Raw genomic sequence first — 15,092 nt, forward strand, 5'->3', positions numbered from 1 at the left:
TATGCAGCTGAGGTACCCAGAGGTATAGTTAAGTAGGGAAGTATCTTAGGCTGAAAAAAAAACAACTAATGCTTAGTGTTTTCAATGCTTATTAGCTTCTGAGTTCACTTAGTTTTAAACTATTAAAAAAAAAAAAAAAAAAAAACGCAAACAAACAAACAAACAAACAAACAAAAAACCCCAACTGGACTAGATTTAAAATTCTACTGGAACTGTAAAAATAATTTTGCTGCAAAAAAATATATTAAATTCAGTTAATTGTTATTACTTATTTTGTTCATAGCCCAATAAGTTTCAGAACCTAGCAATACAAAGATATAGTTTAAAATACAGCTGTGGATTTAAAGTGTGAAGCTTAATGTTTCCAAATCATATGTTCATTAGAGTGTTAGTTAATACAGCTTAGTAACTATAGGATGTAAGATTTCCTATAGCGAAATTCTTCTATTGAAAACTGGGTTTATGTGAAAGATCTAAAACAACTTCTGGCATATCTCTTCCAGGTGATGCTGAAAAGACTTTTGCAGAGAGCAGATCAGAACTGGGGAAACACAAAAGGACCAATCCTTGTCTGATATAACCAGACCCAGCTCCACTGAAGTCCATTGGGCAGATGGTTTACAGCATGCCAAAGCAGATCTTTCCTAACCTAGTTGAAAGGCTCAGGTTAATCCTACCGAAACTGGCAGTCACCAGCAAAACTGCACTGCAGGTACTTAAAAAATTATGTCCCTGATTTCAGATATGTCAACAGATGCCCGTGGACAAGAAGCTGAGCAGAAAATGGTTGAATACTGCAAGGAAAAGAGGTACATGCAAAATCCATTCTAGATTGTTTATTGCTCAGTGTATTCCATAGTTTTAAGGAATTGGGTCAGTCCTGCTAGATGTTTTGGAGGGTGCTTTTAGGCCAGGCTGTCACAGTAATGTGCAAGACAAAAGCTGCACCAAGTGCATGTAGAAATGTGCAGATTTCTAAGAGCACAAGGTAGGATCTTCTCCAGGAGTCCTTTTCCCAAGGCACATCTCTACAAGGGATTAAGTCCCTCCTAAGAAACTATTAGATACCTGGGTCACTGTGAATATCCTGACCCCATCCATTTGATCTTCAGGTCACTTGAGCCACACTCATTCCAGGCCTTCATACACATAGGCAGGGACAGCAGCGCAGACATGAACAGGGCATGACATTGTTGTGGTAGACCATGTACCACTGTGGCCACCAGGCCAAGAGAGAAAAGCCACTGCCTGCCTCCCAAGAGGGGAGAGGTGAAACACAAGGAAAACAGCCATTTGGAAGAGAGACACAGCTCTGGCTATTCTGCACACATGAGGAGGCATATATGCAAAGCCAATAGATCAAGGCACATCCATGCACCATGTAAATGCCCTTCTGGACCCTGTCATACAAGCTGTAGTATAAGGAAGCATAGGTCTACATTTAGCTAACAACTGCTGCCAAAACCATATTATTACTCATCTCCCTCATCCACCCACTACAGCAAAGAACTGGCAAGTACAAGTGCAGCATAGCACACACTGGCACAAACTGGCCATCTCCATTCATTTTGCATGAATTTATGCTTCTTTACACTCCCTCACAGATCAGCCCAGTGTGAGTAGAGATTAGCATTAGCTGATAAGCATAATGGAGTCTGCTTGAAAATGCTGTCATCGCTCTTTAGAAGCTGACAGCTGAACTGTTAAGCTAAGAGGTCAGAGTTGATTGGCTTGAGCACCAGCTGTATATGGTCCCAGGAAACGTGCCAAAGGCTCTTCCAGATCAGACCTGCAGACGCTAATCTGTGGGTAAACCCCACACACCAGGGGCAATCCAACTCAGCTGTGTAGGTGAAGAATGATTTAGGAGCCCCCGCAATGGCATCCCAAGGTGTCAGCAGCTGTCAGTCTTATTGATCTCTGCTAGCTCACTGCACCACCAAAATATAGATAATTATTGTGCAAAGTTCTTCTTGAATTGCAAGGGTATCTATTGCCTTTGGGACACTTCCAAATGTGGTTGTATAAATAGAACCGTGCCGGACTTGCTATGTAGCAAGGAAGTTATTTGTGCTTCATATTTTCTTGGTTTGATCCAGAGAAAACTTATACGCATACACGGGAATGCTGTCTTGATTAGGCCGAGAACCTTGTTTTTTGCCTTTCCTTCTTCTATGTCATCTACTAAGCACACACACAAAGCACACACACACATAGAGCTTACACAGTGTGCAATTTTTTCCATATAAAAAAGAATTTTGAGTGAATCTTTGAAAACTGAAAAATGTCAGCAAGAAATGGTTTGGAATAAACCCACTTAGAAATGCAGTACATGCAGTTCCATGGTGTCAATCACTTCTTTTTCCATTCTCATCTCTCTCAGTGCATGGCAATTTCCTACCTTGTGACTTGGAGGTGACACATCAGGAGAGTGGTTGGTTATGTCACACAGGATAGAGCACATGCCTGACCTGAAGCCTGGACGATAAAGTAGAAAGGGGCCACAAGCCACACAGTCTATAGCAGTCATGACATCACTCAAAAGCAAAATGGACACAGTAGGTTTTCAAGTATGGTGTTTGCCTTTGACAAATTTTAGTTTTTCTTGATAAAAACACTTTTATTGAAAAAAATATAGAAACCGGTTTCAACTGAAAACACTTTTGATTGGTAAAAGCATTTTGATAAATGCCACCTAACAATTTTCTAATGTTTAGCCAAAGTTTCAAATCTTAGTGCCTAAAATTTGATTTCTAGGTTGGTATCCAGGCACACAAACTAGTGGTTTGATTTTTCCCAAAAGTATGTTGAACATCCTGTGTCTCTAGTTTCTGTTGAGTGAAGTGCTGAGTGATTAGCAATTCTGAATTACCAGGCCTAGAGCCAAACTTTTGAAATCTGAACATCTAAAATTAGGTAGCTATGGTCTGATCCAAAGCCTGGTAAAGTGAACGGAAAGGCCGCCACTGAACTTCTGGTTCTGGGTGAGGCCGATTCATCTAAACTTGGATGCCAGAATGAAAACCACTTTGTTCAGGTCATGTCAAAGTCATGAGCAACCACCATGTCTCTTGTCATTGGCAGTTCCTGAGGTGTTACACAAAGTGCCTTTAACAAAGTAGGTGGGATGGGAGAGGAAACAACATAAGTATAGTGTCACCTTGGAAATCTTCTCCATGACCAGGCTTGTGCTGCATTCATGTCCTGTGCACGCTATCTGTAGAACTTATAGCAGGTCAAATGTTGATATAAATGCATATATATGTATAAATATATATATATACACATATATATTTAAAAACAAAAATATTTTTCATGGTGCATCATTTATAATGTGTTAGGACCCACAAAGAAGGGATAGATGTCTGCAGCTTAAACCAGGTATAGGTTAACTAAAATTATGTAAAGTACATGAATGTATGTATGGAAAGATATAGGTAAAGCAACAGAACGGAACAGAGTGGCTGATACACCAGGGTGTTGTCCTGCTCAACAGACTGGAGAAATAAACCAACAGGAACCTCATGAAGTTCAACAGAGGGAAGTGCCAAGTTCTGCCCCTGGAGAGGAATAAACCCAGGCACCAGGACAGACTAGGACCAACCAGCTGGAAAGCAGGTCTGCAGAGGACCTGGGGCTCATCGTGGACACCAAGCTGACCGTCAGCCAGAAATGGGCTTTTGCAGCAGAAGCCAAACAGCCTTCTGGGCTGTATCAGGCAGAACATTGCCAGCAGGTCGAGGGAGGTGATCCTTCCCCTCTGCTCAGCACTGATGAGACACATCTGGAATTCTGTGTCCAGTGCTGGGCTTCCCAGTAAAAGAGAGACGTAGACATATGAGTGATACTCCCCCTCTACTCTGCTCTTGTGAGTCCCCACATGGAGTACTGTGTCCAGCTCTGGGACCCCCAGCATAAGAAGGACATGGACCTGTTGAAACAAGTCCAGAGGAGGATCACAAAGATGATCAGGGGGCTGGAGCACCTTCCTTATGAGGACATGCTGAGAGAGTTGGGGTTGTTCAGACTAGAGAAGAGAAGGCTCTGGGGAGACCTTATAGCGGCCTTCCAGTACTTGAAGGGGGCCTACAAGAAAGTTGAAGAGGGACTTTTTACAAAGGCATGTAGTGATAGGACAAGCGATAATGGCTTTAAACTGAAAGGGAGTAATTTAGATTAGATGTAAGCAATAAATTATTCAGTATGAGGATGGTGAGGCACTGGAACAGGTTGCCCACATTATCATGGATGTCCCCTCCCTGGAAGGGTTCAAGGCCAGGTTGGACGGGGCTTTGAGCAACCTGATCTTAGGGAAGGTGTCCCTGCCCATGGCAGGGGGGTTGGAACTATATGATCTTTAAGGTCCCTTACCCAAAACTATTCTATGATTCTATGATCCTTCCTACCTGAAAAATGCAAGGATCACCTTGAGCTGTTGCTGAACCACAAGTCCATTTTTTCCATTGCTAGCCTGAGATAAGCCCAGACATGTCAATTTGCTCATGACATCATTGATCTCCCTGGGCAGTGGCCATATGCTCTGGGACTGGCAGAAAAGCTTCAGTCCTGCCAGGTGGAACCAGCACATAAAGGTGAGGGCCCCTGTGAAAGCCGTGATGCATGAGAGACTCTGAAAGTCTGTTTTTAAGCCACGGGGAAGGTCTGATAATGCTGGATGAAGACACTGTGTTCAGCTGGAGTAGGGAGTCACAGCCAGTGAAAGATGAGAATCTTTCATACTGAATTATCAAGTATTCACTGTATTTAAAAATAGATTTTTCCATGTCCTTCTCCAGCCACTGCTGCATGTCTCAGCCAAGATTATGAACACAAACCAACCATGTAAATTAGTGAAATTACAGCAGCATCTGGTGCAAGGTGGGCTGCAGAGAAAGGCTGAATTCACCACTGGCAGAAGTTCATTTCAATGTCTTGGTTTTCTCACAAAAAAAGCCCTGGAAGTGCTGGAAGGAGATTTGCTCAGTTGCAGCTAAGAGTAAAAATCACAGGAGATGAATTTTATCATTGCACTGGAGTGGGGATTTCTTGACTGGGAGGATGAATGGCACCAGCTGCAGCGGGAGTGGCTGCCAATTCAGATGGACAGCACAAGTGACACAGGGCAATGGGTCATTTACTAGCGATCTTTAAGCAACACATACACACACACTTACAAGTGGTGCTAACACAACTCTTGGTGTCTTTCCTTAAAGCCCAGGCCTGAGTCCCAGCTGCCACAACCAGCACCGCTCCGCCTAACCACATCAGAGACCTGCCTTGGGTAACTCACAGCACAGCCCCATGATGTTACCCGCTCCTTGCAGGCTCCTGGAGGGGAAGGAGGCCTGCATCAGCAGTGCAGCACACCTCTAACTGCCTTCCTACAGAGAGCTGTACTTTGGAGAAGATACCAATTCTCTGAAGCCATTAAAATAGCAGATGGGGAATGCCTAGGAGGAGTTTAATTACTGATTTCACAAACCCAGGGAGTGTGGGCTCTTCAAGCTGGCTCAAGGTTTTTTTGCAGGCAATGACACCATCACAGCAACGCAGACACACTCGCACCTCGTCCTGCTGAGGCTGAGCGTGGCCGTGCCGCGGTGCCCGGCGTGCCGCAGCGGGCCCCGAGGGACTGCCGCCCCAGGCAAGGCTCGCAGCAGGGCCGGGGCGCCAGCGGGCACCCACACCTGCGACCGACCCGGGCTCGTCCCTCCAGGCACTGCTCCAAGCATAGCTTGGCCAAAAATAGGATCCTGGGAATCCCTGCCCAAAATCCATAAAATGTAATTATTGGCAACATCCCGGTGGGAGAGAGGTTCTCTTTGAAGTCCACATCCACAGGCACCAACGGTGTAAGTCACTCTGGACAGAAAAGGGACTTGAACAGCTCATTCATGTGGCCACACATCTGTTAAGCTGCAGGATTTCCACTTTACAGCAATTTTTTTTTTTTTTTTTTTTTTAGTACAAGTAAAAATGCAGGTGGGAGGAACAAGCAAACTACCAAACTCACACAGCGTACTCTACCACAGTTACCAGCAGGTCTCTCAGCGAACAGCAGTCAGGCTGGGAGAGGGATAAGGAATGCTACAAAAAATGGGTTTACATGTTTTTTATTTAAGTGAAATGAGCAAGTGAAAGTAGAGGATTCACATTCCTTTCTGCTAAGTGAGTTTGTGCCTCTTACACTGGTTAATACAGATGGTTACATTGCATACTGCAGTTTTACACCCCCGAGAACGTAACACCAACACCAAACAAGCCGGCATGGTGAGCAGGGGGCTACAGCATTCACTGTAACTGCCAGAGGAGACAGCCCCATCAAACAGTTCCTAAGGATCTTGCATTTTACATTTTACAGCTGGATCACTGCAGAATAGACCATCATAGACCCATCACATACATTAACACAGGCAACAGATATGAGAGAGTAAAAAAAAGATTCATGACATCCTCAGTTGACTGAAAGCTAACCACAGCAGTGTGCTGTCAGTGCTACTTATGTCTGCAAGACACACACTTAAATCACCTCCCAGAGTTTCTGATTGTCTTTTACTCCTGATAAGACTTCACAAGGAGCCACATAAGCAATACAGTAATCAGGACAATCATGAAGTTGAGGAAAAGTTCTTGTGTGGATCGCTCCATTTTTCGGGAGTAAGCAGGGGAGAGCAGAGGTCAGCAGGTAGAGCAAAGGGAAAACTTCAGTGACTTGCCTGGGAGCGTCCTTGAGCTCAACCTCCAGGTCACAGGCTCTTCTAAGGAAAAAGAAAAATATGTGAAGAACAGAAGCGTGAAGGTGGCAGGTTCAGCAAAGCTATTTATATTGGTGTAAATAAATGTTGTTTCAGTGGCTAGAAGTTAGTAAGCACTGGGGACGCTAAAAAGTAAAAGCTATCTCTGGCAGCTTATCACCTTCTTTGATTTCCAGCATTTGACAAGGAGCATTCTCAGTGCCACCCCAAAATACACTGTGCAGGGGTGAGCAGTCCACGGAAATTAGTGTTTCTTTTTACAAACATTTTCAAATAAATAATAACCAAGCCCCATTTGTTACTTTCAACAGACATACATTATAAATATACTATTGTTTAGAGTTCTTTAAATTTCTATATTTGTTTGCATATTTTCATTTTTCAGAGAAACTAGGTGCAAACTATTCTTTTATAAAGAAAGACTAATAAATCTGAATTATTTATGTTACCACTAAAAGTACTAGGAGAACCTAAGGTTACACATTTTCATTTCTGAAGAGCTTCATAAATTTTGTGAGTAAATTCTATGGATAAAACAGTATTTTCTCAATAACCTTCTGGTTTTCCTGCACTTTTAAGCTGCTATATATCTCTTACTTCAGAAATCCCATCCAAGTTGTATTAGAAAACTTTTCTGTTGGTTATTGTTTTTATTTACTTTATCACAGCAAGTTTTGAATTGTATATGTTTTTGGAGTTCATGCAGAGAAATTATAATACTTTGTCATTAATATCATGCACTAATCCCATCTGCATGCCATGTAAATAAAATAAAAACCTTTAAGCAAATGAGGCATAAATTCTAGACAAAGAATTTCAACCACACAACCAAAATCTCAGCAGAGAAGCCAGATTAGGCTGTAACATCTACGGTGCAAACAAGAGAAGCCCTGGGATCACACCAGCATGAAGACAGAGAGTTTAAATAGAAGCTGCCTTAGTTTGCAGATTAAATATTAAAAGCCCCATGCATGCAATTAACAAATTCCTACATTCCTAAGTTGTTTTGCCAGCCTCCTATGTCCTTGGACAAGAGAAAATCTGACCTAATGAGTAAGCCAAGTTTTTTTACCTTGAGGAGATAAATGGAGCCCAGTGGTTCTGCCTCTGGACTTTGGGTTACTGCAGATATTATTTCCCTCCAATCTTCTGCTTATCTCCCACTCGGTCTGGATGCCCCGTCCGTGTGTGGGAACTAAAGTAGGCTGAGGGAGGAGAGCAACAAGTGCATTGGCAACCCAGGTGCTGACATCACCCCCAAAATATTTTAAAAGGGCTAAACTGGGCTGCACGATTTGGTTCAGGCTGTTTATACAGTGGGCTCTGTGGGCTGATTTGCTTCTTTTAGTTCTTCTGACGTGGTGTTGTGCTAAGAGCAGAGATGTGTGCAGCCCTTGGGAGTCAATGGGATTTGACAGAGAATTTCTTTTGGCCCATTGGTGTCTTTCCCAATGTGGGGAAAAGAAAGGGAAAGAAAGAGACGCTTGCAGAAGTCTGTGTGCAGAATTTAGGATCTCTCAAGATAATTTCCAGGGTGTGGAGGCCTGTCTATGTATTTATCTTCTTAACTACAGTACAGCTGTTGCTGTCCTATATACCTATAGTCCCCACAGCTTCTCAAGTTCACATGCATTTAAAAGAAAGTGAACAGGAACAAAATATTGTGTGCATTTAAATACAGACTACTGAAATCCAAGATCATTTGCTGGATAGAAAATTTTGTGACTAAGAAGTCTGAAAATCACAGTCCATTGTTTTAAAGAGTCACTGACTTACCTGAAGGCTCTCTCCTTATCGATTTTCAAAGCTGATGTTAATGCTCCATCTGCCTGAGCATACAGAGAAGTATTTCTGCCATCTTGCAGCATTTCTTACCAGAAAGCACATTTCTCTGTGGCCTAGATATCCATAAACCCCACATCACCTTATCTTTGCCCAAGGCACTGCTAGAACTTGCTATATACGCGAACAAAAAGAAATGGCTATTTGTTTTCTTTAAATCAGTACCACTGAAAGTGAGTCTCAGCAGAGTGGGCTGGACTGAACCGGGAGCAGGCTCTGCCAACCTTGCACTGTCATGGGTTTCCGCCAGCTCAGAACCTTTGCTTCAGATGAATGATATGAGTATTTCCACTGAAGTCAGAGGGGTCACTTCTGCAACGTGGTGCTGCCAGATGAGCATGAGGATCCCGATCAGATTTAAGCGTGTAAGGCTATCCACAATGCTGGCCTTATTCTCACTGCCAAACACCGCTTGATATATAGCATGTAGATTATTTACTGATTCTGATGCCTTTTGTATATTTCTATTCAGTCATGCTGGGAGGTATTGTGGCTCAGAGTATCCAATCTTGCTGCGACAGTCCCCCTCGACCAGCTCCCAGGCTTCTCCCTTTGAACAGTGCAGGCACTCACATCATGGTGCAAAGCCCCCGGTGAGGGTGGCCGGCTGGCTGGAAACCAACCTGATGAAAAACACAACAAAACAAATAGCTGTGGGTAACCACCAGGGTGGAAGGGAGGGTTCCATGGGTTTTACTGGATGATCTCCCTAAATAATCTTCTCATGCAATCACTGGAGGTGGAAGGGGGACCAGAACTGTAGAAATATTCCCTTTCATTGGCTTGACTGCCTTGCCATTGCCCTCCTAGACACCCAGGCAGCATGTTCACAAAAAACAACATGCTGCGTGGGAGTCCTGTGCTAAAATATACAGATGAAAGAGCAAGGGCTTAACCCATGCCTCATCAGGAATTAGATAACTAAGTAGGTTTGCAGGGTCCTACTGCACTGCATGCTCTGCTAGGCTGTTCCACCAAAGCCTGTCCTCTCAAGAAAAACTTGGCAAAACCTGTTCCATACTTCCAGGGGATTCAGGAAATCCAGATTCAGAATGCTCCCTGTCAGCCCATGCAAAGCAGGGTGTACGTCTGCCATGAACCTGCCCTAAAATATTCCCTTTCCTGGCATGTTCTGAAGTAGAAATCTCTGGATTTCTCATTTCACCTTGAATCACATAAATATCCACCAGGAAAAGGGTGAAACATTTAAGTACCACTGATTCTAATTATTAAATGTTGCACAGCAGTGCCCTTGGGCTATGCATCTTGGAGATCTTGGAGTTATTTTACTCTTTGCCAACAGAAAACTCAAAAAATGTCTTTCTTTAACCCCTCAAATCTGGTCCCCAGGCCTGTATCTGCACTTCCACAGACAGAGAGCCCCTTCCCGCACTGTCCCAGCTCACCTCCTTCCTTTTGGACTTCATCCATGACAGCTAGAAAACTTCCCTCCTTCAAAGCTGGGAAACAGTGCTATAATTGTCATTAATTGGCACACACAATAAGCATCCTAATTCTGCTTTACAGGCATAGATGCTTCCCTCATTTTTTGTGCTGAGAATCTTACAGGAGACCATGGAAGAGCATATAGGATCACAAGAATTCATTAGTGGACCAGAACAAATGTTCATCTAACCCAGCATACTGACTGGTAGGGAAATCTGGGAAAAGCATATAGAAACACAGTGAACATAACATGATCTTTGCTGGATATCCTCAGATTTCTGGGATTCAGCCTATTAGGATTGCTAGATTGGGACTACAAACAGGGTTGGGTTTATGGCTTCCTCTTGTTCATACCGTCAGGGTGTCCCTTCAACATAAAGGGCTGCTCTGCGGCTGTGATGGCTCATCCCATCAATGGTTCTGGACCACGATACTTGTTCATAGTTGAGCTTCTCTACACAACATCTTACATACTTCAGCATTACAAAAATGAAATAACAAATTCAAATATAGCATATAGCAGAGGAATTAACTTTCCTCAACCAATCAGCAATTTGAAGGCAGCTCATTTGCTAGAATTGAGACCAACTAGCTAAGAAACACTATTTGGTTGACAGAGCTAGTCCCTAGTAACTTTAGAAGAGCCAAATTATGTTACATTTATGTTTAATGTCATCTGACAGAATGTTCCTATATATATTTATATATACATGTATATATATATGCACACACACACACGCATGCACACACACATAAAGACTTGTGAAAAAAAAAACAAAAAGGCTTAACACTGAACAGGGGGTCCAATAAACACACCTGAGCTGTGGAATGTGCCTGGATGTTAACTGTAAATCCAACCAGTGTCTGAACATCTGACTTCAATATGCAACTCTGCAGTTGCCAGAGGATGAAAATTCTGACCCACCCCAACAAACCATACTCCTGCTATTTATGAACAAATTGCCCAAAGACCTTAAAGGCCATATCTTTAAAAGGATGGCTTATTTAACCAAGTGATTTAATACTGATTAGAAAAGTAGAAAGAAGAGAAAGAAGAGAATGAACTAAATGGTTTTACTTTAAATGCTAACCCAAAGGTTTAGATACCATGCTGAATATTTTTCTTGTTGGCACTTTTAGTTTTTCTTCTTTTTCTGACAGATCTGGATGTTCTCAGCTTTCACGTGGGCCATGCCAAAGCTCCCTCTTCATGCCTTGCATACGCAAACTTAAGGCTCCGGTCTATATTTAAAGTTGCTGTGACTATCTCAAGTTCTTCCCAGCCTGCTAATCAAGTAACACATAATCTTTCAAAGCCATTCTTACATAATAAGAGCAGAATGTTTTCATTTTTGCTCTCATCATTACCTTTCTCACTAAGTGCAATATATATATTTTTTGAGCCTGCTAATAATTCAATCATTTTTAAATTGGCAGCTATGCTCTAGTGTAATCACAAGTATCTTCTTAGAAGACCCACTTGAAGCACTGATGTCCTATCTGTATGATCCCGAGTTTGCCGCAACGTACTGTACTTGTAATCAAAGTATGTATTTCACACATAAGTATCACATCTCTCTATGGGAACAGAAGACAAACATCATTTAAGACTGCTCAACAGATCTTAAATATGGTGATTTGCAGGACTTCTAAACAGACACCATCACTCCACAAAAAGCTGAAGATGTACAAGGGAGCCTGAATATTGCCACATCTTGTTTTTAGGCTCCTGTAGCAGGATCCTACCTGCCAGGAAGGTGTGAGACCCGTAGCGCTCAACACTATTGCTGTGTGACTACAGAAACAGAACCTCCCACAGAACCAGTCAGCATAGGCTCCCTTAAAAGAGTTAATGAAGGAAAACCAGACACTTAAATACATGCAAATAATCTGTTTATTCTAGATGTCTGCTGTAGGGTCCTCCCTAAACTCCACAAATCATACTGTCTACCTCCAAAGGGAGTTTTGGGGTGCTAGGAAGTCTGAACTTGGCCAGAAGGCAAAGGTCTATATTTTTAGCAGATGAACCTACCTGAATTACCAAGAACAGGACTCACACCAGCCACAGGATGAGTAGGTAGTTGCTTGAGCTAGCTGATAGAGGATACTACGGGTCTAAGCAAGTCTTAAATGCTGTCATCATTTCAGAGCCAGTTACCTTTCCTGAGGCTGCAGAGAGATTCTGCAGTCTACTTAGATACAGGTGGATTCAGCCTTCACTCTGAATTAAATCTTTTAGCCTTTATTTTGAAAGTTAAAGGGGTTGGCACTGTTGAGTTCCTTCCTCAACACAAGGAATAGGACTTCTCCCCCTTCAAAGCCCATAGCGCATGGTGTGACTGCCCAGAGATACCATGTATTATTCCTATGTAAAACTGCTTATCCAGCAGATCAGGAGAGTCTGGCAGACAGTTCATATGACATTCACATTGGCGTCAGTACGTCCTTTGGGATGTACTGAAGTGTAAAACAAAACTGAAGGTCCCAAAATCGGCAGGAATATCAGATCAGCAGAAGCAAATGAGAAATCATTAGATATTCAGAGCATCCAGTCACAGAAGTAGTTACTATCTGCATTTGCATGCATCTCACCATCTACAGAAAACTAGATGCTTTGAACAAATCCTCAGATGCCACAGACATTGTTTCTTTAAACCACAGCAAACTATACCACCTTTTCCCTAGCAGGACCACTGTGATAGACACACAAGGGATAAGAAGATCTGGATTCAGTTCTGTTCTCCCTCTGGGCAGACAGGAAAAAGACTGTACAGAAATGGAGGCACAAGGTAGAGAGCTAACTGTCTGCCACTATTAGTCTTTCGTGTCTTAAGGAACTACAGTGATAAAAACTATAAGCGGTCTGTGGACAGTGTCTCCAGGATGAGATGTCAGCACAGTGAGGATCTTAAGGACCTATATTCAGGGTGTAGAGAGCAGAAGTAGAACATCCTGCCCCATATTGTTGATGTTTGCTGATCACCAATCTCATCCTTCTAGAAATCACTGAAAATATTGATGAATAAGACTTCCAAATTTTAATGATCACAGTACTCTCTCTTACAATCTTTCATTCATGTTTAGCTTTGCTTCAGGCTGATTTGTTAACGAGGCCAATCCTCAGAAGGAACACAATAGGGAACGGGTGGCATGCAGGGAATCATCACTATTTTTCAGTGTGTAATGGGTGGATTAATCTCTTCCAATATCAGTATCATACTACAGTCAGTGGGGAGAAAGTCCTCCAACTGGCAATCTATTTGACATAACATAGACATTTACAGTTCTCTGGAAAGTATTTAGCTTTTTTCTCTCCACAGTAATACAAGATGAATATGAAGAGTCCAGGGTAACAAGGAAAAATGTTTCAGAGAAGATTACAATAACCAAAGTATGGGCCACAAGTCACATGAACATTTACAATTGTTGCAGGTCATAATCCCTTGTTCTCTGTCAGAGTTCATTTATTTTTAGACTTGTTCTTTCCATATTTTTATTAGGCTTATTTTATTGTCTCGGGGTTTTGTTTTATTAAGTTTTAGACTTCATTTCACAACAAGGTTAGAGTCAGAAGATACTCTTTTATTTCTATACAACATATTCAGCTGGACAAAAGCTGCAGTACTATGAGTCAGACTACAAACATGCATGGTGATGAAGTTAGACAAATAAAAGATCACATGCAGCCTTGAACACAATGGGGAAAGAAAACAACCTGAAATTACTTCTAAGGTACCACAAATGAGAGGTAAGACAAGAAGGAGAGAGAGAGAGAGACAGACAGACAGACAGAGGGAGAGACCTCAGTTTTAATCTTTTATAGCTGGCTGTCTCCAAACTATTTTAAATGCTAGGTCAAGGGTGAAGACAATATCAATTCACTGTAACAACAGTGACTGAGGTACTCCAGGGACAATCAGAACAGTGAACAGCATCGAGGAGATTAAATATCAGAGGTGAAATAATGCAGAAATGTTGCAGAAAGTTAGCCAAAATGTATGTATTTTACATCTCAGCTCATATGTGCTCCCATTTGTTCTGAATGGATCTGATTTCTGGGACACAGCCTTCATATTTCGCTGGAGTTTAAGGAAAAGCATTAAAAATAAACTTCTCCCATTGATGCTAAACATCAGGCCTTGCAGTTACTGAGTTTCTCCTGGAAGATAACTAAAAGCTAGCAGAGGGTTCATGTCTATATGCTCCCTTGTCCAGCCAGTATTGGAAGAAGATACGGAGAGGCTTTTGAGCTTAACTGTCTGTAAAGCTAATTTCAGCAATCAGGGTCAAGGTCACAGAGATGCAGATTACTGTGGTCACACTTTTCCACACTGTTAGAGCTTAAAATGTGCTGCTGGATGGAGCTGCAGTTTGGGCAGACAGAGCAGGCAGGTGCATGATAAATCCCTGTGACTGAGGGCCCCTTCACTGGCAACGTCTTCAGGAGCAGAGCAGCCATGACCTTTGCCACACCAGTAAAAGTTCTTTATTGCGATGGATGCTATTTCTGGGGTTTATTCATGAACCAGCAGACTTCTGCTCATGGATATAAGGTGTTAAGGGAGAAGTGAAAAAAATCTAGTCAGCATTTGTTCAAAGAAAAAAACAAGCTGCAAACTAGTAGAGAAATACACGAGAGGGCTTGATAATGAAAGTTGCAGTGGAAGAAGAACGCATTCAAATCAGAAACACAGTGAATCTTCTTTTAATTTAGTTTTGAATGGAGGACAAAAATTCTACAGGTGATGGAGACAAGAGTTTGGTGCAGCAGGGTCAGAGGCATAGGCAGAGAAGTGCAGCTTTCCATACTCAGACCTTGATGTTCAGTGCTCTTGCATCAAGACTGATTGATGCCCTTGTAGCTACCAGCGTGTTGAAAGTCTCCAGAAAAGCGTCCAGCCACTCTGGAACAGGAATAGGCACAAAGCAACAAGGGTGGCCATGAACTTACAGCCTGTGGGTTGCAGCCTGGTAACTGGTTGTATAAGCAAAGACAGGGTGCTTATCACTGCAAAAAAAGGGGTAAGTTACTGTAAAGTTATTTCTGAG

The 15,092-nt window shown here is 42.4% G+C and overlaps 1 protein-coding gene across 1 annotated transcript; it reads right to left on the reverse strand.

The window, feature by feature from the left end:
* Positions 1-6,097: 6,097 nt before the first annotated feature.
* SLN (sarcolipin) lies at positions 6,098-7,942 on the reverse strand. The gene is made up of 2 exons (XM_032991126.2): positions 7,828-7,942; positions 6,098-6,758 (listed from the first exon to the last, which is right to left on the reverse strand). Exon 2 carries the CDS (start codon positions 6,646-6,648, stop codon positions 6,553-6,555), a length of 96 nt encoding a protein of 31 aa, XP_032847017.1. The 5' UTR covers positions 6,649-6,758; positions 7,828-7,942; the 3' UTR covers positions 6,098-6,552.
* Positions 7,943-15,092: the final 7,150 nt, after the last annotated feature.

Source organism: Tyto alba, unplaced genomic scaffold (genome assembly GCF_018691265.1).
Source record: "Tyto alba isolate M040663 unplaced genomic scaffold, T.alba_DEE_v4.0 Super-Scaffold_2, whole genome shotgun sequence".
NCBI lineage: Eukaryota > Metazoa > Chordata > Aves > Strigiformes > Tytonidae > Tyto > Tyto alba.